This window comes from Enhydra lutris, unplaced genomic scaffold (genome assembly GCF_002288905.1).
Source record: "Enhydra lutris kenyoni isolate GAN:26980312 unplaced genomic scaffold, ASM228890v2 scaffoldscaffold71, whole genome shotgun sequence".
In the NCBI taxonomy this organism is placed as follows: Eukaryota; Metazoa; Chordata; class Mammalia; order Carnivora; family Mustelidae; genus Enhydra; species Enhydra lutris.
In genome coordinates, this window is record NW_019154155.1 from 5349508 (window position 1) to 5371792 (window position 22285).

The 22285-nt window shown below is 35.3% G+C and overlaps 1 protein-coding gene across 2 annotated transcripts in view; it reads left to right on the forward strand.

Moving 5' to 3' along the window:
* The window catches only part of LOC111159909 (exportin 4), a 123416-nt gene that overhangs the window by 58722 nt on the left and 42409 nt on the right, over positions 1-22285 (forward strand). For both annotated transcript variants that reach the window (XM_022522587.1, XM_022522588.1), the window contains exons 7-9: positions 14140-14252; positions 18884-19041; positions 19296-19470. In XM_022522587.1, coding sequence (XP_022378295.1) covers positions 14140-14252; positions 18884-19041; positions 19296-19470 — 446 coding nt within the window. The remainder of the gene's footprint in view (positions 1-14139; positions 14253-18883; positions 19042-19295; positions 19471-22285) is intronic.

The window sequence follows — 22285 nt, forward strand, 5'->3', positions numbered from 1 at the left end:
TTAACGGCTGAGCCACCCAGGCACCCCAATAAATTCTTAACGAATGCCACTACTTACAAGGTAGTCCTGGGATGTACTCTGGAAGCATGGAGTTTAAGATTATATTGTTTGCAAAATGATGTTGATGGGAAGATGGTAAAAGAGTTGCCCACTAAAGTACTTGTTTTTCCCATGTATTAGTTTTAAGTGAATAGTGAATACTCAAGAAATTACAATTATGTGGAGAGTTTTGGTTTATTAATATCTAATGTGAATTCTTGAAGGCCATTCTATACATTTTAATTTTGATAGCAGAATTCTTTTGTTCATATCAGACAGCATTAAGACTATGTAGATTTAATCTTTTTATCGGTTAAAGCAACTTTGCTTTTGCCATGGGTAGAACTGTACTTCCTACCCGGGTTGGTTGTCTTTAACAGATTTTGGTCATTATTTGGACTAGGGAAAAGTGTGCAAATGTGTTACCATTAATGCAAAATCATTGTTCTACTGACAGTAGGCTGGTAGCATGATCTTTATATATAAAAATTATACAACTGCCCACCCTAGACAGTTCTTGTGATAGATCAGACAGTGATTAGTTATTAATATTGTGGCCCCACACCTCAGCCTAGGTTGGATTTTTAAGTTCCATGAAAGAGGGAATGACACCTTTTCTCTCTGTTCACATCAGTGTTGGTTGACTAGCCTAGCCCTATAGTAGGATGGGTAAGCAACCAACATACTGGAATAGAATACAAAAGAGGGCTTGATAGTCTGAAAGTTCTCTGACCTAACCACCAAAACATATATCCACACCTAAATGTGTAGCATTGAACTCCATAAAAGTAATGGAAATGTAATCTAATTGGGGTAAACTTCACTTACTGTATCTTTTGAATTTTTAATATTTGGTTTTCTATTTTTTAATCCACTTAGGGTAGTAAATATTCCTCACTATACATCAGTTTTCCTTCACAAAGAAGGAGGAAGTGGGGAATCATCCTATATGGAAGACTTTGATTTTACTTAACATTTTAAGTCATCTAAAATGTCTGCTTGATGCATTATATCTTTTCATTAAAACGGCTGTGTTCTTAATTGAGGATTCATGTTCAAAAACTTATGTTTGACATTGATAAACAACAGATACATGTTGACATAGTATAAACTTTGAATTAAGAAATACTATGATATTTTTAAAGGCAGTGCGATATAATTCACAAACCATACAAGCCACATATTTATTTATTTATTTTTTTTAGAAAGAGAGAGGGTAGGGAGAGAAGATCTCAGGAAGCCTCCATGCCTAGCCTGGAGCCTAATGCGGGCTCAGTCTCACAACCCTGAGATCATGACCTGAGTCGAGATCAAGAGTCCGATACTTAACTGACTGAGCCACCTGGGCGCCCCACAAGTCACACATTTAAAATGTAGAATTAAATTTTTTGCTTAAAGTTTACTCAAGAGTTGTACAACCATTACCACCATTGATTTTAAGGAATATTTATCATCCCAAAAGAAACCCCATACCTTTTAACATTACCACCTCCACTTCCCCCCACCTCCACCCCATTTCAATGGCAACTACTAACCCACTTTCTATCTCTATAGATTTTTCTATTCTGGATTTTTTTTTTTTAAAGATTTTATTTATTTATTTGACAGAGATCACAAGTAGGCAGAGAGGCAGGCAGAGAAAGAGGCGGAAGCAGGCTCCCTGCTGAGCAGAGAGCCCTATGTGGGGCTCCATCCCAGAACTCTGGGATCATGACCTAAGCCGAAGGCAGAGGCTTTAACCCACTGAGCCACCCAGGCACCCCTGGATGTTTTATTTAAATGGAATCATGCAGTATGTGGGTTTTTTTGTTTTTTGTTTTTTTTGGTCACTTTTATGTGGCATGTTCTTGAGGTTTATTCATGTAGCATGTAGTGACATTCCATTCCTTTTGTTGCCAAGTAATATTCTACTGTGTGGATAATACCATGTTTTATTTCTCAGTTCATCTGATCAGTTGGTGGTCATTTGAGTTCTTTCCATTTATTTATTTATTTATTTAAGATTTCATTTTTTCATTTGATAGGGATCATGAGAGAGAGAGAGAGAGAGAGCATGAGCAGGGGGGAGGGAGGGAGAAAAGGACTCCCTGCTGAGCTGGGAGCCTGATGGAGGGGCTTGATCTCCGGGCCCCAGGATCATGACCCAAGCCCAAGGTAGATGCTTAACCAACTTAGCCAACCGGGTACATTGGTTCTTTCCATTTTTTTAAAACCAATTTTCAGTATAGAAAAATGCTGCTGTGAACATCTTTGTACAAGTTTTTCCGTACTTGTGGATTTGTGTTCCCATTTTTCTTGGGTTTATCTGTAGGAATGGATTGCTGGGTCAATATGGTAACTATATATTTAACATTTTGAGGAACTGTCAGATTGTTTTCCACAGTACCTGCAATATTTTCGATTAACATTGTAATATACAAGTATGCCATTTTGTTTGCATTCTCACCAACACTTACCTGGGTTTTCTTCTTGTTGTTTATAAACCATCCTGTTTCATACAAAGTGGTATCTCATTGTGACTTAGATTTGCCTTACCCTAATGGTAAATGCTGTTGAGCATCATTTTATGTGGTTACTGACCATTTTTGTATCTTCTTTAGAGAAATGACTGTTGAGGTTCCTTGTCCATTTTTATTTATTTATTGTTATTATTTTAATTTTTTAAAAAAGTATTTAAGTGAGAGAGAGAGTGCGTGAAAGAGCGCAAGTGGGGTGGGGGAGAAGGGTGGAAGGAGGAGAAGCAGACTCCCACTGAGCAAGGAGCCCGACATAGGGCTTGATCCCAGGACCCTGAGATCATGATCCGAGTCGAGGACAGAGGCTGAACTGACTTAGCTACCCAGGCACCCCTTCCTTGTCGGTTTTTAAATTGAGTTGTCTTTTTAAAATTTTTGGGTTGTAAGAGTCATGTATATATTATAAATATATAAAACAAATCCCTTGTCAGATAAATGATTTTCAAATATTTTCTGCCATTATCTGAGTTGTCTTTTTACTTTACTGATAATGGCCTATGAAACATAGAAATTTTTAATTTCTTTTCTTTTGTTTTTTTGTGCTTCTGATATATTTATAAGATTGTTTTGCATGACCCAAGGTCAGAAAGATTTTTTTAAAACAGACTTTTTTAGAGCAATTTTAGATTCATAGGACTATTGAGCAGAAGGTACAGAAATTTCCTGTATCCTCCCTTTCCCCACACATGCATAGTCTCCCATTATCAATATCCCCTTCAGAGTTGTGCTTTTGTTATTATTGATGAACCTACAAGTAACACATCATTATCACTCAAAGTCCATGGTTTGCATTAGAGTTCACTCTTGGTGTTCCGTGGATTTTGACTAATGTGTAATAACGTGTATCCACCAATCCTTTTTGTTCCCTATCTCTCCCTGAACCCTTGTCAGCCACTGATCGTCTTACCATCTCAGTAGTTTCTCCTTTTCCGGAATGTCATGTAATTGGAATAGTATAGTATGTGACCTTTTCAGACTGACTTTCACTTAGTAATATGCATTGAAGATTCCATGTCTCTTCATTGCTTGATAGTTTATTTCTTTATTACTGAATAATATTATGTTGTCTGGATGATGGTTTACTTACCCATTCACCTACCAAAGGACATCTTGTTGCTTCTAAGTTCTAGCAGTTATGATTATACAGCTGTGTGCAGGTTTTTGTGTTGACACAAATATTCAACTCCTTTAGGTAAATACCCAGGAGTATAATTGCTAGATCACATGGTAAGAGTAGGTTTAGTTTTTTAAGAAACTGCCAAACTGTCCTCCAAAATGGCATTGTGCATTCCCACTGGCAGTGAATGCATGTTCTTTCAGCTCCATATTCTTATTAGCATTTGGTGTTGTCAGTGTTCAGATTTTGGCCGATCTGGTAGGTGTATAGAGGTATCTTATTGTTTTAATTTGCATTTCCCTGATGACATAATGATGTAGAGCATCTTTTCATGTGCTTACTGCCATCTGTGTATCTTTGGTGAGGTATCTGTTAAGGTCTTTGGCCCATTTTTTAACTGGGTTGTTTGTTTTCTTATTGTGGAACTTTAAGAGTTCTTTGTATATTTTGGATAATAGTCTTTTACCAGAAATATCTTTTGCAAATACATTTTACTGGTGTTTGTCTTATTTTGTTAATATTGTCCTTCACAGAGCAGAAGTTTTTAATTTTAATGAAATTCAGCTTATCAGTTCATTCCATCATGGGTCATAGCTTTGGTATTACATCTAAAAAAATCATTGTCGAATCTGTCATCTGGAACATCTAGAACATCTAGATGTTCTTCTGTATTCTAGGAATTTTAGTTTTTTGTTTTACATTTAGATCTGTGGTTATTTTGAGTTAATTTTTGTTAGGGGTATAAAGTCTGTCTGGGTTCTTTTTTTTTTTTTTTTTTTTTTTGCATTGGATATACAGTTGTTCAGGCACTATTTTTGGAAAGACTGTCTTTACTCTGTTGTATTACCTTTGCTCCTTAATCAAAGATTATTGGATTACATTTATGTAGGTCTGTTTCTGGTCTCTTTTATTTTGTTTCTTTGATCTGATTTGTCCATTTTTCTCTCCAGTACCACCCTGTCTAGATTATTGTGGTATCATAGTAAGTTGGCGTCAGTACTGTCACTTTGTTCTTGTTCTTAAGGCCACAAAGATTTAATTTTATATTTTATTCTGAGTTTTATGGTTTTTTTAGCCCATATGGTTAGGTTGGTCATATATTAGGTCTATCATCATTTTAAGTTAGTTTTTGTATATGGTATAAGGTGGAGAGCAACTTCATTTTTTACATGTTGAATATTCTGTTGTTCCTAGACCATTTGTTTGAAAAAGATATTTTCCAGTTGAATTGTCTTGTCTCCACTACCCCCCCATTCTGTGTAAAGTTAAAATGTGACAGTGATTTTGACTTCTCAGTTCTATTCCATTGGTTTCTATGTCTGTTCCTTTGCCAGTGCCAGACTGTCTTGATTATTATTGTAGCTTTGTAGTAAGTTTTGAAATCAGGAAGTGTGTGTCCTTCAACTTTGTTCTTTTTTTTTTTTTGAAGATTATTTTGTTTTCTCTGTGTCCCTTGTGTTTCCATATGAAAAACAGAATTAGCTTATCAATTTCTGCAGAAAAGGCAGCTGGGATTTTGATAGATACTGTGTCAAATCTGTAGATTAGTTTGGGGAGTATTGCCATGTTTAATAGTGTTAAATTTTCTGATCCATGAACATGGGATATCCTTCCATTTATTTAGATCTTTAATTTCTTCCCACAATGTTTTATAGTTTTCAGAGTAGGAGGTTTGGAATTCTCTTGTTAAATTTGTTCCTGATGTTTTATTCTTTTTAATTCAGTTGTAAATGGAGTTGATTTTAAAATTATTTTCATATTCGTGCTAGTGTATAGAAATACATTTTTTTAAAGATTTTTTTATTTGAGAGAGAATGAGAGAGAGAGAGAAAAATCATGAGAGGGGGAGGGTCAGAAGGAGAAGCAGACTCCCCACCAAGTAGGGAGCCCAATGTGGGACTTGATCCCAGGACTCCGGGATCATGACCTGAGCCAAAGGCAGTTGCTTAACCAACTGAGCCATCCAGGTTCCCTGGAAATACATTTTTAATGTTAATCTTATACCATGTAATGTTGCTGAATTTACCATTTAATGTTACTGAATTTACTGACACAAATAGTATTTTTAGTGGATTAAAATTTTTTGTATATGTGATATCATTTGCAAGCCATTATCTTTATTAAGGACTTATTATATGTAGGTTTTATATGTGTAGAAAGTAATTCATCAAAGTATCCTCCACCTCAGACCTAGGTGGAGCAACATATACAGACAGCTCCTGGGATTTGGTAGATGTTAGAATCACTCCTTGGCCCAGTGAGCTAGTTAGGGTCCCAGTCTCACCTTGTTGAAGGAGACTGAGATGAAATCTACTTGCTTTCATTCTGCTTCAGATCACTGCTGTCTAAAGAAAGTGTCCCTGGTTCCATGACCGTCTGGTCATATCATCATCCCAGTTTAAAAATGGCCTCTGTGGGACGCCTGGGTGGCTCAATAGGTTAAGCCTCTCCCTTCGGCTCAGGGCATGATCTCAGGGTCTTGGGATCGAGTCCCACATCCGGCTCTCTGCTCAGTGGGGAGCCTGCTTCCCCTCTCTCTCTGCCCGTCTCTCTGCCTACTTGTGATCTATCTCTCTGTCAAATAAATAAAAATCTAAAAAAAAAAAAAAAAAAAACAAAGCCTCTGTGAACCTGCATGGTCTGATCTCTGCTTCTTCCTCAAAACTTTCCTGTGCTGTTTTGTTAGAGCTGCTCTCACAAGCTGTTTCCTTCTGCCTTTTCACTCTTCACACGGACTTTCTCTGCCTGGACACCTTCTCCCCTTTCCTATCACCACCTGATTGTGCCTGAGATGGGTACCCTAGATCAGGTTTCTTTTGCTCTGCTTTCTCATATGTATGTTATATGTGATTTTCTCCCACTTTGCTCACTTCTCATTTGTAAATTTTCATTTGTAGCTCATTTGAATAAATCTACTTACCCACTCATTTGGAAGCTCATGAAAGCATAGGTCATGTGTTTGTTCACTATATTGTTTTAGCACCTTGCACAGTCTAGCATATAGTAATAGATGCTTAACAAATATGTATTATTTAATTAGTGAGGTAAGATGATTTGATTCCAAAATACTATTTTATTTCTTGGATGTTTTGTTCATGCTGCTAAGATTATTTAGCTGGGAGTTCACCTGGTGTCCATAAATGCTTAAGGGTTTTGGCAATGCTAATCAAAAATGACAGTATCATTTTGTAATAAGAATGTTTGGCAGGTATGTTTGGTATGTTGACTTTAATAATACTTCTTTTTTTAGTTTGATTACAGTGCCTTTTTTTGATATTCTATTTTTGTGGATCTGATTTGGTTTTAGTAAAAAAAATTTCAACTCAGTCTCTTGGGGAAATCTAACCGGATCATAAAATAGTAATGAGATATAGAAGCCTTCACCTAAATTAGGATTTCCAGTAAACCCACTGTTACTATTTGCAGGCAAGGCTTGGGAAAACATTCAGGTGAGGTCAGTTCTCCTTTATTTCAGAGGACTTTTGGTTACTTGGACGAAATGCTATCTGTGAGACTGGGCTCATTGGTTCTGTGTTGTGCTAGAAAGAGAAATAACAGTTTTTATTGTTGGAAAAATTCATAGTGACAGAGATTAAATGTTTAAGAAGAAAAACTTGGCTTTCCCTTTGCCTCTGAAACTTGGTTTTACTAATGAAGTAGCTTAAGAATATGGGAAGGTGGAGAAACTTAACTTTTTATTACTTTTGTAAAATGTTCACTGTTGCTATATTATCTTCCCATATCATAAAATATTTATAAGTATAAGCTATGGTAATTTTCATACTCTCTGTTCGTTTGAGGATGATTTGTAGTTATTGTGTAACTCATTGTTTTTTTACTGTCAGTTATTACCACGAAATGATACACTTACTAAAGATAAGGTGAATAAGAACTCATTTGCATTTGTAAGGACCAGTGTATTTCTGAGGATGACTTTTCTCCCCTCATATTAAGATATATGTGCTTACTGATAATACTGCTTGCTGTTTGAGACCTTAAGACTTGTTCAGGACAGAAGACTTAGTAGGATTTATCCAGTGACAGTCAGTAGCAGGGTGCATTCGATTCTGTCCTAGTGTGTTTCTCTCTGGTCATGCAGTTATAAAATAGGGCAGGTGGTACATTTATATAGAGTTACTAGATGTTGCTGAGCTTTCCTGAGCAGAGAATTTTAGAGCTAGATAGGATCATTGTGAAACAGACAGTAGAGAATGGAGTTAATTATTCACTGTTCTGAGGTACAGTTGAATTTATGTCTAGTTGTAGCTGATTTTCCAGAGGATTAAGAGAGTGTTGAACTTAGAAGACTGCTTGGGTTTTTGCATCAAAGAATTGGAACCCTTGCTGGAACCCTTGCTAAGAAGGGAGTGGGCTTATATTTGATACAGTGACAGAAATATTATACTGCTAACTTGTGTTTTTTGAATTTGGTGAAAATATGGGAAGGTAAAGTAAGATTAGATGGGGATGACAGATTTTTTAAAAGGATTATTAAAAAGACAAAGCTCTGGATGACTGTTTTACTGAATTTTTGTTCATTTGGGTACAAATGAATTTTCTGATACAAAATATAAATTCCTTGAGTGCAGTATTTATTATAGATAAATGTTTAAACCCAGAGGCCAAGGGTTTGCCTGGGTGGCTCAGTGGGTTAAAGCCTCTGCCTTCGGCTCAGGTCATGATCCCAGGATCCTAGGATCAAGCCCTACATTGGGCTCTCTGCTCAGCAGGGAGCCTGCTTCCCCCTCTCTCTCTTTGCCTGCCTCTCTGGCCACTTGTGATCTCTGTCAAATAAATAAAATCTTAAAAAAAAACAAAAAACCCAGAGGCCAAGAAAATTCTTGATTTAAAATCTGATTCCGCTTTTGGTAAATGCTAGCTATTTAACTAGTATCAACCAGTTATAACTTGTAGGTCTCCTAAAACCTGATAGGTGTATAATATGTATAATGATTAATTAGTAAATAATCCCTTCGTTGTTAGACTCCTCTTTCATTGATAATACATTTGGATAAAAAAGATAAAGCAGTATAATGTGTAGATATGGCATATTAATGTAGTAGTATAAATGAAAACTTTTCACTTAAAAAAATTTTTTTTTTATTAACATATATTTGTTTTGGGGTACAGGTCTGTGATTCGTCAGTCTTACACAGTTAACAGCGCTCACCATAGCACGTACCCTCCCCAGTGTCCCATCACCCAGCCACCCATCCCTCCCACCTAAATCAAAACTTTAAATCATTTTTAAAATGTCGTAAGAATAGAAGTGCTAGGAGCACCTAGGTGGCCCAGGCAGTGAAGTGTCTAACTCTTGGTTTCAGCTCAGGTCATGATCTCGTGGTCGTGGGAGCAAACCTTGCATCAGGCTCTGCTCATCACGGAGTCAGTGTGCCCATCTTCCTTCTCCTCTGCTCTTCTTCCTCTCTCTCTCAAATAAATAAAATCTTAAAAAAAAAAAAATAGAAATGCTTGACTTTGAATTTTAGAGGTGGTCTTTTTGCTTTGTTTTAAAAGTAGTTTACACTTTGAATTATCTGGGAGAGATGATATTTTGGGGTGTTTTATACAAACATACAGAAATAGTTAATTGGCAATACCAAATCAAAAATTGAATTGCCCTAATTTTTTACATTTTGAATGTATGGATTTGGTCCAGATCTATATATGACTGTTCTATTCACATTGTGATATGCTTCTCACTGTTTTTTTTTTTTAATTGAAAAGTAATACTTGTATATTCAAAGTAACAGTATTTCAGGTAATACAGAAGAACCCTCATAAGCTTTTCCTCTCTTTTTTGAAGATTTTATTTGTTTGGTTATTTATTTATTTATTTATTTGAGAGAGAGAGAGAGAGAGAGAGAAAGAGAGAGAACAAGAGCAGAGGAGATTGGGAGAAGCAGACTCCCTGCTGAGCAGGGAGCCCAGTGTGGGGCTGTATCCCAGGACTCTGGAACTATGACCTGAGCTGAAGGCAGACACTTATTAACTGATTGAGCCTCCCAGGGCCCCCCCACACCAGCCATAGCCTCTTTTTTTTTTTTTTTTTTTTAAAAGATTTTATTTATTTATTTGACAGAGAGAGATCACAAGTAGATGGAGAGGCAGGCAGAGAGAGAGGGGGGGGGGGGAGAAGCAGGCTCCCTGCTGAGCAGAGAGCCCGATGCGGGACTCGATCCCAGGACCCTGAGATCATGACCTGAGCCGAAGGCAGCGGCTTAACCCACTGAGCCACCCAGGCGCCCCCAGCCATAGCCTCTTAGGAAGGCAACCACTTGAGCAGTTTCACAGCACAGTCTGCTAACTAAAACATGTATTTCTTGTCAGAATAACTTTGTTCTTACAAATTTGTTCCATTCATTATTACACTGTTCCTTTTGTCTCCTTTAATGTTGAAGTTTTTGTTAAAATGCTTTTGGAGTAGTTACATGTTCTTTCAGTAGAGATATTACTTATAATTAAGTTACATGGTTGTATCTTACTATATCAACAAGAGTATGTGTGTGCTTTTACTGTGCAAAAATGATGGTAGTGGTTGTGCTGGGCTGCTTTATAAGGAGAAGGTAGTTAAGTTTGCAGTGTTACAGATTAATTCTTCAAAGAACAATTAAGGTAATCTCTGAGCGAAGTGTGTTATAAATGAACTTTCTAGTAGAAGGCAAACATGTCAGAGACAAAAGTCTTTTCTAGGTTCAGAGTTGGAAAACAAAAAACTGACATGAACTTTAAGATAATTACAGGATCAGGGTGCCTGTGTGGCTTAGTCAAGCATCTGCCTTTAGCTCAGGTCATGTTCCTGGGGTCTTGGGATCAAGCCCTGCGTCAGGCTCCCTGCTTAGTGGGGAGTCTGCTCCCACATCCTCTGCTGCTCCCTCTGCTTGTGTTCTCTCTCTCTCTCTCTCTGTGTCAAATAAATAAATAAATTAATTAAATCATTTAAAAAAATAAAATAATTGGGGGGAAGTATTTTCTGATAGATGTCAGATACAGAACTCACAGATCTCCATGTGGTGTTAGCAAAATTTAAGGAATTAACATTTTAAAAATATGCTTGTCAGGTTTTAGAGGAAATTTGGCTGTGCATACCGGCACTAGGGGAAGTATATTTAAAACAGACCAGGATCAGGGAAGCGGAAACCAGATTTTTTTTTTTAATTTTAATTTTTTTAATTTATTATTATTATTTTTTATAAACATATATTGTATTTTTATCCCCAGGGGTACAGGTCTGTGAATCGCCAGGTTTACACACTTCACAGCACTCACCATAGCACATACCCTCCCCAATGTCCATAACCCCACCCCCCTCTTCCGACCCCCCTCCCCCCAGTAACCCTCAGTTTGTTTTGTGAGATTAAGAGTCACTTATGGTTTGTGAAACCAGAATTTTAAAAAATTAAAGATTTTGGTCGCCTGGGTAGCTCATTTGGTTAAGTGGCTGCCTTCTGCTCCAGTCATGATCCCAGAGTCCTGGGTCGAGCCCCACAGCGGGCTCCCTGCTCAGCAGGGAGCCTGCTTCTCACCTGCCTGCTGTTCCCCCTGCTTGTGCTTGCTCTTTGTCTCTCTTGCTCTCTGTGTGTCAAATAAATAAATATAGTAATTTAAGAAAAATTAAACATTTGAGGATTATTTTGAATATGAGGTTTAGGTGAGCAATTGCAATTAATTCATTTCCTATCTGGAAAAAAGCCCTCTCCTAAAATTAGGTGTGTCCATTTTTTCTTAATACAAAGCCTTGATATCCACAAGAATTTATGGAGCATACACTTTTTCGAAATACAAAAAGGGTAGAAAAGAAAAACAAGTATATTGGTTTAGATTTTGTTTCCATTTGTAATACTTGCTAATCTTTGACGTTATCACCGTCCACCCACTGAAGAACGTTGGCAACCCCTTGTTGAGTATAACTAGCAGCCTGAGTTAGGATGCAGGAGATTCATCGCCTTCTCTTGAAATGAGATTTTGCATTTTTCCAAGACAAGTATTACTCCTTTTACTTCTGGCAGTATTCTCCCAATATTCTTCCTCTTTGCTTGAATTGTGTAGGGTTCTTGGAGGTTTTAGATTTTAGATTTCTCTTACAGGTACCAGCCTTCTTTCTTATTCAGAGAGAACAGCTTGTGCATGCTCACTGCCTGGATGGCTATATTAACAAAAAAATTGATAGATGGTTTGTTTTGAGATGAACCATTTTACTACAGTTATGTGAATCTGTCTCATATCCTACCTAATTTAAAAATAAATTGATACATTTTCTAAGCATATGAAGTACTAATAAATTCTCTTATTTTTCTAGTTGAAGATATTTAGTAAAATTATACACATATATTTTGTTAGATCTGGATGGCCAACAAAATAACAGTTTGTTACCATTTTAATGTGATATTGCAGACCCCCCTAAAAAATTGGAATGAGATTGTCATGTTTTTCTTTATGCATCTGCTCAACACAGTACTGAGCGTAAGTAATAAATATAAATGGGATGTTGAAATTTGAGGAAAATAGGGCTGGAAGAAATAAGTGGAATATTTTTTATGAAATAGAATTTTTTGCCTTACTCTTAGGTACTTTATTTCATATGCTCAAGCCTTATTTTTTAATGCCCCAAACTTTTATTGTGGAAAATTTCAAAGATGTGCAAAAATAAAATACCCAGCTTCATTAGCTCTAAGTTCTTGTTTAAGCTATACTCTTCCATCCTCAGATTATTGTAAAGCAAATCCTAGATATCCTATGATTCCATCCACAGATATTTGTTTCTCTAAAAAATAAGCCTTCATTTTAGACAACATGTAAAAATACTAGTTTTCAATTGGTATATTCTGAATGCAGAAGACAGTGTTAACAACATAAGATCAAAATATGCGCCTAGTGAGAAAGTGGAATCATTTAAAAAACTATTAACCACTGAAAACTCTTATGGGGCGCCTGGGTGGCTCAGGGGGTTAAAGCCTCTGCCTTCGGCTCAGGTCGTGATCCCTGGGTCCTGGGATCAAGCCCCGCATCGGGCTCTCTGCTCAGCGCGGAGCCTGCTTCCCTTCTCTCTCTCTGCCTGCCTCTCTGGCTACTTGTGATCTCTGTCTGTCAAATTAAAAAAATAAAAAAACCTCTTAGTACTCATGGGCTGATTTTTTTTTTTTTTCCTCCCTTCAAAAAAAATCCAGGCTTACTTCATTTTAGCTGTTCGTTTTGTGTCTTTTGACTCTTTCTCTGCACTTCCACAAGGGGGCAGATAAAGGAAGAGAAAAGTGAAATTTAAGTGACTGACTTGAATTTCACTTTTATTTATCAATCAAATGGAGTTGCAGAACATTTTTGGAGCAATTTTTCAGAAATAAGTAGACTTCTCTTCTGAAACAACTTGTAGTCCTCTCCTTGCTCTTCAGAGACAAAAATATTAGATATTTCAAAAGGGGGTTAAGTAATAATCTTTTTAAAAAATGATTTCCAAAGCATTGTTGTAGCCTTTAATGTTCTCTAATGATTTGGGCGTTAATGAAAATACAGCATTTGAACATGGGTCTAATTTTTGCAAGCTATAGTTTTAGATAACTATATTTGAAATTTCTCAGTGAGTGATGAAAATGTTGCCTAGTTGATGTATTTAGCTGGACATCTGATTAGCAATGGAAGGGGCAGAACTACTGTCTTTATACCCAGACAGCTTTCTCTTTTCTTAAAAACCTCAGTTTCTACATTGGTGTCATTGAGTGAATTATATTCATGGACACTTACAAATATATTATGGTTACTTCATGTATGGCAAAGATAATATTCTGTTTGAAGCATGTTTAATATTGAAACACTTGAACACCATAAAAGTAGGTTTTTAGTCTGTGGGAATTTTAAATGAGTATCTGTAGAGTTGTGCATGAACTGATTATTTCTTTATCTGGAATTGGTATTTGCATAATCTAATGTGTGGGTGTTTTGCTGCCTCAGTATGATGTGTATTTGCTCTTGGTTTTTTTTTTTTTGTTACCCAGTGAGTATATTTCTTTGGGAAAAATACTATTTTTCCAAGTAGTCTATTATGAGACTCACATTTTATATATGTAGTTTTAGTTGTTATAAGATATTGGGGGGAAATGTGGGATAAATATTTAGAAATTGATTGTTCCTTTTTTGTATATATTTTGGCATCTGTTTTATATCACATTTTTTCCTTCTGTTGCTACTGTTAAGATCTCTGATTATCAACATTTTTATATCCCTACAGCATGACATGACATGTAATTCTGATGAAACTGTTTGTATATTCCTGTAGCATGGTTTTGTGTTTTTTTTTTTAAGCACTTAATGCCTTTTATTCCTTAGCTTCATTCATGAATTATGTAGCATATGTGAAGAGGCTTAAACTGTTTCCATTACATTCTTTCTGGATGGCTCCTGTTATATTTAGGATATACTTATACTTTAGACAAAGTAAGAATGTTATTGTTGTTGACCTTGACACCAGATAACTGGGCAGACATTATATAGCTATGTTTGAATCCTCACAAAATGTGCTGTTAAAGCCAACAGAATCCTGGCGGGAGACTCTTCTGGATAGCAGAGTTATGGAGCTGTTCTTCACAGTAAGTCTTGCTTTTCATCTCTGGTGGTGAAGGCCAAGGGGGAGCGCCACTGAAAAGAGTACATGTTTTGTATTTTTCTTAAGTAAAACAGGACAGATTGCTTTCTCCTCTGAAGCATTCTCTTCTAATCAGTACATCTGCTTAGAAATTATATAGAAATATTCTTGCTAATTTATAAAAATGTTATGTAAGTATGAAGACTTGAATATCCTGGAGCTGAAATTCTCAAACATTTTGGTCTCAGGACCACTTTCCATTCTTAAAAATTACTGACACCTCGAAATAGCTTTTGTTTATGAGGTTATAGCTATTACTATTTACTGTATTAAAAATTCAAACTGAAAACTTTAAAAAATAATTTAGTAATTCATTTAAAAATAACAATTTTTGAGGGGGCACCTGGCTAGCTCAGTCGGTTTAGCATGCAACTCTTGATCTGAGGGTTGTGGGTTTGAGCCCCATGTTGGGCAAAGAAATTAGTTAAAAATAAAGTCTTTAAAATAGTGACACCAAACTGTTACATATTAACATAAATAACATTTTAGTGAACAAATAGCTAATTTTGGGGAGGGGGGAAGTTTACTGAAAAGCGTGGCATTGTTTTATATTTTTGCAAAACTCTAATGTTACACTTAATAGAAGATAGCCAGATTCTCAGATCTGCTTCTGCATCCAATTGGTTGTAATATTACAGGTCAGGTAACCTTGAGGAAACTCCACTGTATACATGTGTGAAAGTGACAATGGAAAGGGCAAATACTGTGTTAGTATTAGTATGAAAATAGTTTTTCCCTTATAGACAACCTGACATGGTCTTAGGAATGTCTCAGGATTCCTGGACCTCACTTGGAGATCCGCTTTAGTAGAGTAGTGTACTTTTTTATGTACTAATTTATCAGTCATGGGTTAAGTTAGTGTTATTGAATAGCAGTTTATTTCAATTACAACTTTAAATAGTCCTGTTTATTATTTGCTAAATATCAAAAGTAGGCAGTATGTTCCTATGTTTGCACATGAGGATCCCCACTGTAATAGTCCAAAGCTGGTAAAAACGTGTATATGGAGTGGGGAGGGATGCTAATTTGCTGTTAATAGTACAGGCACACAAGTTAGATAAAATGACTGGGGTGAAAGTCCAAATAAAGACCAATTAAGAAGGAAGAAAGGAAGCCCTTTTACTTAATCCTAGCCATTTTAGTGTCTTACCTTTCCATTTGTTAGAAAAACATTATTTACTATCCTTACAGCTGCCTTCCTGTTCTAATCAAACCATTTAAAATATTGTAGTTTTGTGGTATATATTTTATAATACCTAGAATAAAGTTATTCATCCATGGTTATACATAAAAATGTTTTCAGCAGAAATGTTTAGACTAAGTATTACCTTCCATTTTATTCTTTAAATCAGAGAAATGATGACTAAAAACACTATCCGTACCAAAGAGATGAGTGTGACTAAATTAACAAATTCTGTTGCCTGCCATATCTGACAAATTGTTTTGATATGTATCCAAGTTCAATTCTTTGTGTTATTCATTTGACTGAAAGAAGATCCCATTCCAGCAGTTTTTGAAAAGGTGAAAAACTTGCTGGCAGTACTGGAAACAACTCCCCCAAATCTGAACAGCTGTCTAGACAAAGTAGACAGCTGCTTCTGTCAGCTGTGAACCACCACATGCAAATAACTTCTGAATTTGAAAGTTTAACCCTTTTTACTGTATTATTTTAACAGTTTTGTGCTTTTGGCTTATTGCTTTCATTTAAGGGGTTTATAAAAAGTTTTTAATTTGTAGTTTGTTATAAAAATGACAGTGGGTAATCTTTTAATTTCATTCAGTTTTTGTTAAGTTTATTTTCAAGTTATGTGAATGCATTACCTAATAGAAAGCATTTTTCTATTGGATATCCTTATTTCTCTAGCGATTTGAGTAGGTAGACATAGATATACTATTGCATGAATTTAAGACTTGAAATATATTGGTCACATCTGAATTTAGGAATACTCTAGGTTTCTTTCTGCCCCTCAAAAGTTTACAAATGTCTCAATTTTTCTTTATTCCATAAGGTATTAGAAAAACCACTCTCGTTAATTTTTCCTCCTACCTTTTTGACTGATTCTCCTTGACCTCATTTATGGTCTCTTATTTTCTCTGCTTACTGAAAAAAATCATTAGTGTTCTATCTTAGTTTTCAGCTTTGCTGACTCTATACACATTTCTTGGGCTGTCTCTTCCACACGTTGGACTTCAAGCACCGCTTCTGCACCGATGACTCCTAAATCTATATTCAGCACAGGCTGCTCTAGAGTTCCAGAGCCTTATAATCCAAGTGCTTACTGGATGTTTTAATTTGGATGGCGCACAGACATCTCAGATTCAGCATGTTCCAATAGAATTTATCTTACTAACTTGCTTCTCTTTACTCCTTGTCTTTCTTTGCCATTCACCTCCTTGGGTGTTCTGCTAGACTTTCCTTTTCCTTATCCCTCTGCTTTCCCTATTCAGGTGATGAATTCAGTTTTTAATTTGTGTGATACAGCTCAGTTGCGGTAGAACTCCTGTGTAATGCTGACATTGGAAGAAAGGCAAGAATCTGCTATATTATACAAGAGTTCATTGGTTTATCCTGAGTTTTATATGGTTCATATTTCAGAGAACATAAATTAAGTGTAAACAGTATTCCATGCAGGCTCTGAGGCATATCCTTATTTTTATTTCATTTTATTACATAATCAACATTAGCTGTTTTGGTCATCATATCTTTTGATTCCTCACTTCTCCCAGGAACAAGCAACCATTTAGCTCTATAGAAAAGAAACCCTCTGTTGTCCGGGATTGCATTGTATTCATTGGCAGAATGTACACTTGGATAACTTGCTTAAATGTTGATTAGGTTAAACAGTATGATGACAGAAATTTAGTTAGTTTTCCGATAAGGAATTTAAGAATGAGTTGTGTTCAGAAGTTCTTGAATTGGACAATGTAGATGGATGAATTTGTGTATTATACTTTAAATTTACTATTTAAAACTTAAAATGTAATGGAATATATTTTGATAAACACTTGTGTTATTCTAGACCAGGGATTGGCAGAGTTTTTCTGTAAAGGCCAGGTAGTAAATATTGGGCTTTGCAGGTCATATGTTCTCTGAGGCAGCTGTTTAGCTCTGCTGTTGTCATACAGAAGCAGCCATGGATGATAATTCGACAAAAAAGCGTTGTAGTGTTCCTGTATAACTTTATTCACAGTTATTAAAATGTGAATTTTGTATAATTGTCTTATCTTTTGAAATACCATTTTTCTTTTATTTTGTTTACCTCAACCATAAAAAAATGTAAAAACCATCTGAATAGGCCATATAAAATAAGTAGGAGGCCAGATTTGGCCATAAGCTGTGGTTTGCCAACCCATATTCTAGACCAAAGAGGATGGGATATTTTAAACATGTCAGTAGATCAGTTTTGTGACTCCTTAGTATTTTAAATTTCTTAGAGCCTTAAGAAGTTCAAGGTTTTAAAGATTAATGAAATCAATCTGTGAATAAGGATTTGAGTGTCTGTTCACTGTGTCCCAAAAATGTACCTGTGAATAGTTAAGAGAAATATGCTAACTTCAAGTAATTTATAAATGATTTGCAGAGTCAAAGTGAACATAATTTGAAACAAATAGAGAACTAATGTTTAAAATTCTGTGACATTCAGAAAGCAAAGAGATTTGTGTAAGAAAAGAAGGGCTGGATGAGTCAAATGCTTGTGGAAAGTAGAAAATGGTTGCCATTAAATGTGGTTGGTGGATTAGGATAAAAAATTACCTGCAATTTCTTTACAAAGTGTATTTTTCTTTGGCATTTTAATTATGTCAGATCACAGAAATGAAACATCTTTAAAATCTGAGAATATTAATAACACTGTAAAATGCGAAGCAGTATTTCAGGAGCATTTCTTTTTGCACAGAATACCATGGACCAGGTGTTTCACATCAGTATTGCATCATTGAAATAAGATCTAGATGAGGTTTAAAGTGGATGTAAATATAATTTAAATAAAATAAAAAATTTTAGCCATTATTAAAAGCAATGGTATAGGATAAAATGAAATTCAAGCAAATTGTGGGCAATCTCAGAGTAATGAAAGAGTATGCTTATATACTGGTTGAATTAGTGAACGTCTAGGGATTGAAAGGTATATTGGTTTTCTAAGTGTGCAACTGTTTACTTCTGCTAAAGCAGCATCTATATACTCTTGATTGAACTTGTCTGCTAACTTTAGCAAGAAGCTGTAGCTAGGCATAGTTAGCATAATACAGATGACTGTCGTTGTTGCTGTTTTTAGAAGAAGCAGTATGTCTGACTGGCTGGCATCTGTTTCTCTCTTTGTCATAACATGCTGGAGACAGTTCAATTTTCAAAATGTAGGTAGCCCTCAGTTAAGAATTACTTGATAAGTTTAAAATCATGGCCTATAATGTAAAGTGGTCTGAGGGACAATTTTCAAATTTAGTTAAGTTCAGGAATTAATTTTCTAGAAATAACCAGCTACAGTGAATTTTTCTCTTACCTCATTCGGCATGATAGACACGTGACCCTTACAAAAGAAGAATTTATTTTTATGGATTAGTAATTCTTTCTAACAGGTACATCGAAAAATCAGAGAAGATTCAGATATGGCACAAGATTCTCTTCAGTGCCTTGCCCAGTTAGCTTCTCTTCATGGACCCATCTTCCCCGATGAAGGATCACAAGTTGATTATCTAGCACACTTCATTGAGGGATTACTGAATACTATCAATGGGTAGGTATACTTGCCCTTTGTAACTGAAAAAGAACCTTCACTTTTTTTCTTTGTTTAACATTAGAGGAGAAAAAGAAACTAGTGATTTTTTTCCCTGCTTATATTCTGAAGTATAGTTATATGGGTAATTTGAAATTAATACACAGAGACACGCCTTTAAAAATGAATGGATGATAATATTTGCATGTTTGGAAATGAGTTCTTGGGACTTTTCTTCTACTACCACTTAATAATACTCATTACTTGATTTGTAGAATTGAAATAGAAGATTCAGAAGCTGTGGGAATCTCCAGCATTATCAGCAACCTGATAACTGTGTTCCCTCGAAATGTTTTAACTGCCATTCCAAATGAACTTTTCTCGTCCTTTGTTAACTGCCTCACACACCTCACTTGTTCTTTTGGGCGAAGTGCTGCATTGGAAGAAGTGGTGAGTCCAAAATAAATTGTGTCCGTTTTTTACAAGGAAATTTGCTGTGCCTTTGCAGCATTTGTCATGACAAATAAGGAAGTGCTAGCTATTGCTAAGATTGCATTTTTTTTTACATGTGCAAACTATTTGTAATCTGTGTTTAGAAACATTATTTTTAAATCTTGTGGATTAAAATCACTTTAGTAGATTAAACTTATTGTTAAGATTTTAATTTTGAGATAATTAAATTGGAATGAAGTGTCAGTATTAAGAATTATGTTGCAAACCCATTTAACAAAATTTTAAGTTTAAAAATTGCTAGTATGGTAATTTAATATTTTTTGAGGATTAAAAAATTTTGAACTTATCTGGAATTTTGGACTTATCTGGAAATTATAGAAATATAATTTGGTTCAAATAATTATAATCATGCTGGTTTTAACTAGGCTGTCCTCTTTCATTTTTTTGATGCTGTGGTTTAATAGTATATTAGAATATAGTTTTCTTTAAGATCAATAGCAGCACTAAAGATGTTTTTTGGTGGAAGTTTTCGAATGTATATTTTCCAAATATAAAATTTAATTTAAGAGATTAAAATTCCTTGACAACACAGCTGTGTTACTAAGAGTTACTGTGAATAACTACGTTAATCATGGGAAATAATTGATTTTTTTCCTCTGTAGTGGTTCTTAAATTGTTGGAACTAATTTTTCTTTTTGTGAATCAGAATGTGAGTTTTTTTGAAAGATCGTAATTAAAAAGAATATTTATAGTTATCTGTTTGAATTTTATGTTAAATCCCAACTGAGTTGTTTTGTTGGGGGTCTGGCAACATCTGTATGAGTTTTTGTACCCCTTTAAGGGTGTTCAGAAGGTAGAGAACTCGAGAATGTTTTATGTAGTTGGACGCTTTAGTGTTTTGATGAGTAAAGGAACCAGGTCAGGCATATATTTGAGTGAAGGAAAAAAATGTAGGTGGTAGAAGAATAGAAGCATAAAGGCATCATATGTGAGATTTGAATTTCTCAGAGGGAATAATTATGTACTGAGCATGGAAATATGGGGAAATTTTAAGTATTTAACTTGATTCAAACCCTTTTCAAATTATCACAAATTCTGAATCATTCAGGTTTCATTTAACATGATTTCATTGTGCTTTTTCCCCCCCTTGGTTTGTTTGTTCTCTCTTCTAAACCAGGTGAATTAAACAGTATGTTGATCACATATTTAGAAACATAGCTATTTTTTAGTTTCTGTTTGTGGGTAAAGGAAGTTCCTAAACATTTTATAGAAGAATTGCTAGAAGATATATAACATTCTTAGTTTGCAGATTTTAAGTTTATAATTCATTTATTTTGACCAGGAGACTGACAACTTGGAAAATAATTTTCTGTCAAGTTGGATAGAGAGAGAAACTTTAGAATATGGAAAGCCTAGATACACTTTCTGAGTTGATGTATATTGTGCTTGTTTCACAATAAGGTGTGCTATAGATACTATATACCTCATAGATTTCATTTAAGAAAAGTGTTATTTCTTTTCATTTGTTTTAATTAATTTAATTGATCTGTTTATGGTGTTGGAAAATGATTTTAAAAATAATTGGTTGCCAGAGCACAGGGGTGGCTCATTCAGTTAAGTGACTGCCTTCCGCTCAGGTCATGATCCCCAGGTCTTGATATTGAGCCCTACATCAGGTTCCCTGCTTAGTGGGGAGCCTGCTTCTCCCTCTCCCTCTGCTGCTCCCCCTGCTTGTGCTCTCTCTCTCCTGCACTCTGTCAAATAAATAAACAAAATCCTACCAAAAAAAAAAAATTGGTTACCTGCCTCTGAAACTAATATACCATATGTTAATTAATTGGCTTTAAATTGAAAAAAAAATTGGTTACCTATTTAAAAAGGCAGAGGGGAAAGATTTGCCTAAAGCTTTGTATTACTCAGAGGTGAGATTTGGTGAAGTGGAGGGTTAAGAGGGAGGCCCCTCAGTATGAGTTGTCAGAGGACTAAACAAATCCTCCTAAATGTCATCTCAACCTCATGTGGTTTTCACTGTATCTTGTGTGTGCCAGGGGAGGGGAGCCTGGGGAATGTGCAGCTAATACCAAAGTACATGAACAAATCTAGCCAAACCAGAGTGGAAGTTCTAGGACTCAGGTCCGATCATCTTTTGTTTCCTTGGGTACCCAGTAATTGGAGTACTAGTACATAATACCTAGCTGTCAACCTCAGATGAAAAAATGTATTTTAAAAATGATCTTTTAAGTAAAAATAGAAAAATTGGAGCATATTAAAAAAAACTGCTTAGAGAGTCAGCATGATACAGAAAGATCATGAATGTTGGAAGGAGACAGTATTGTCATGAGCCAAGTAATTATAAACTACAGAACCTTGAACAAATTGCTTTACCTTTTTTGAGCATGTTGATATAGTTAGGATAATAATTCCTTCTGTTGTTCTGTGGGGTGGATTAATTATATGGAAGTGCCTGAACACTAGGCACAATAAAATGTGGAATAATAATGTTAAAATTAACCTTTATAATAATAGCACTTATTGAGAGCCTGTGTTGTGTATACTGTCTTAGTTTTGTGCAGACTAATAGCTTTAATAGTACTTTTCTTCACAATTTTAATTTTGTGAAATGTTTTGTTTTTCTTTAATAGCGAAGGAGGTTTTTTTGCTCCAATAGGAAAATAGACTCAGCATATACATTTCTGTGTTACTGTGAGAATATTTTTTCAAAACTATATTTTATTTAGGAATACATACAGATTGTCTCCTTTTTAAGAAGTTTATGTCTCCAATGGTGATTATGTGGCTGTAGCAAGAAAAA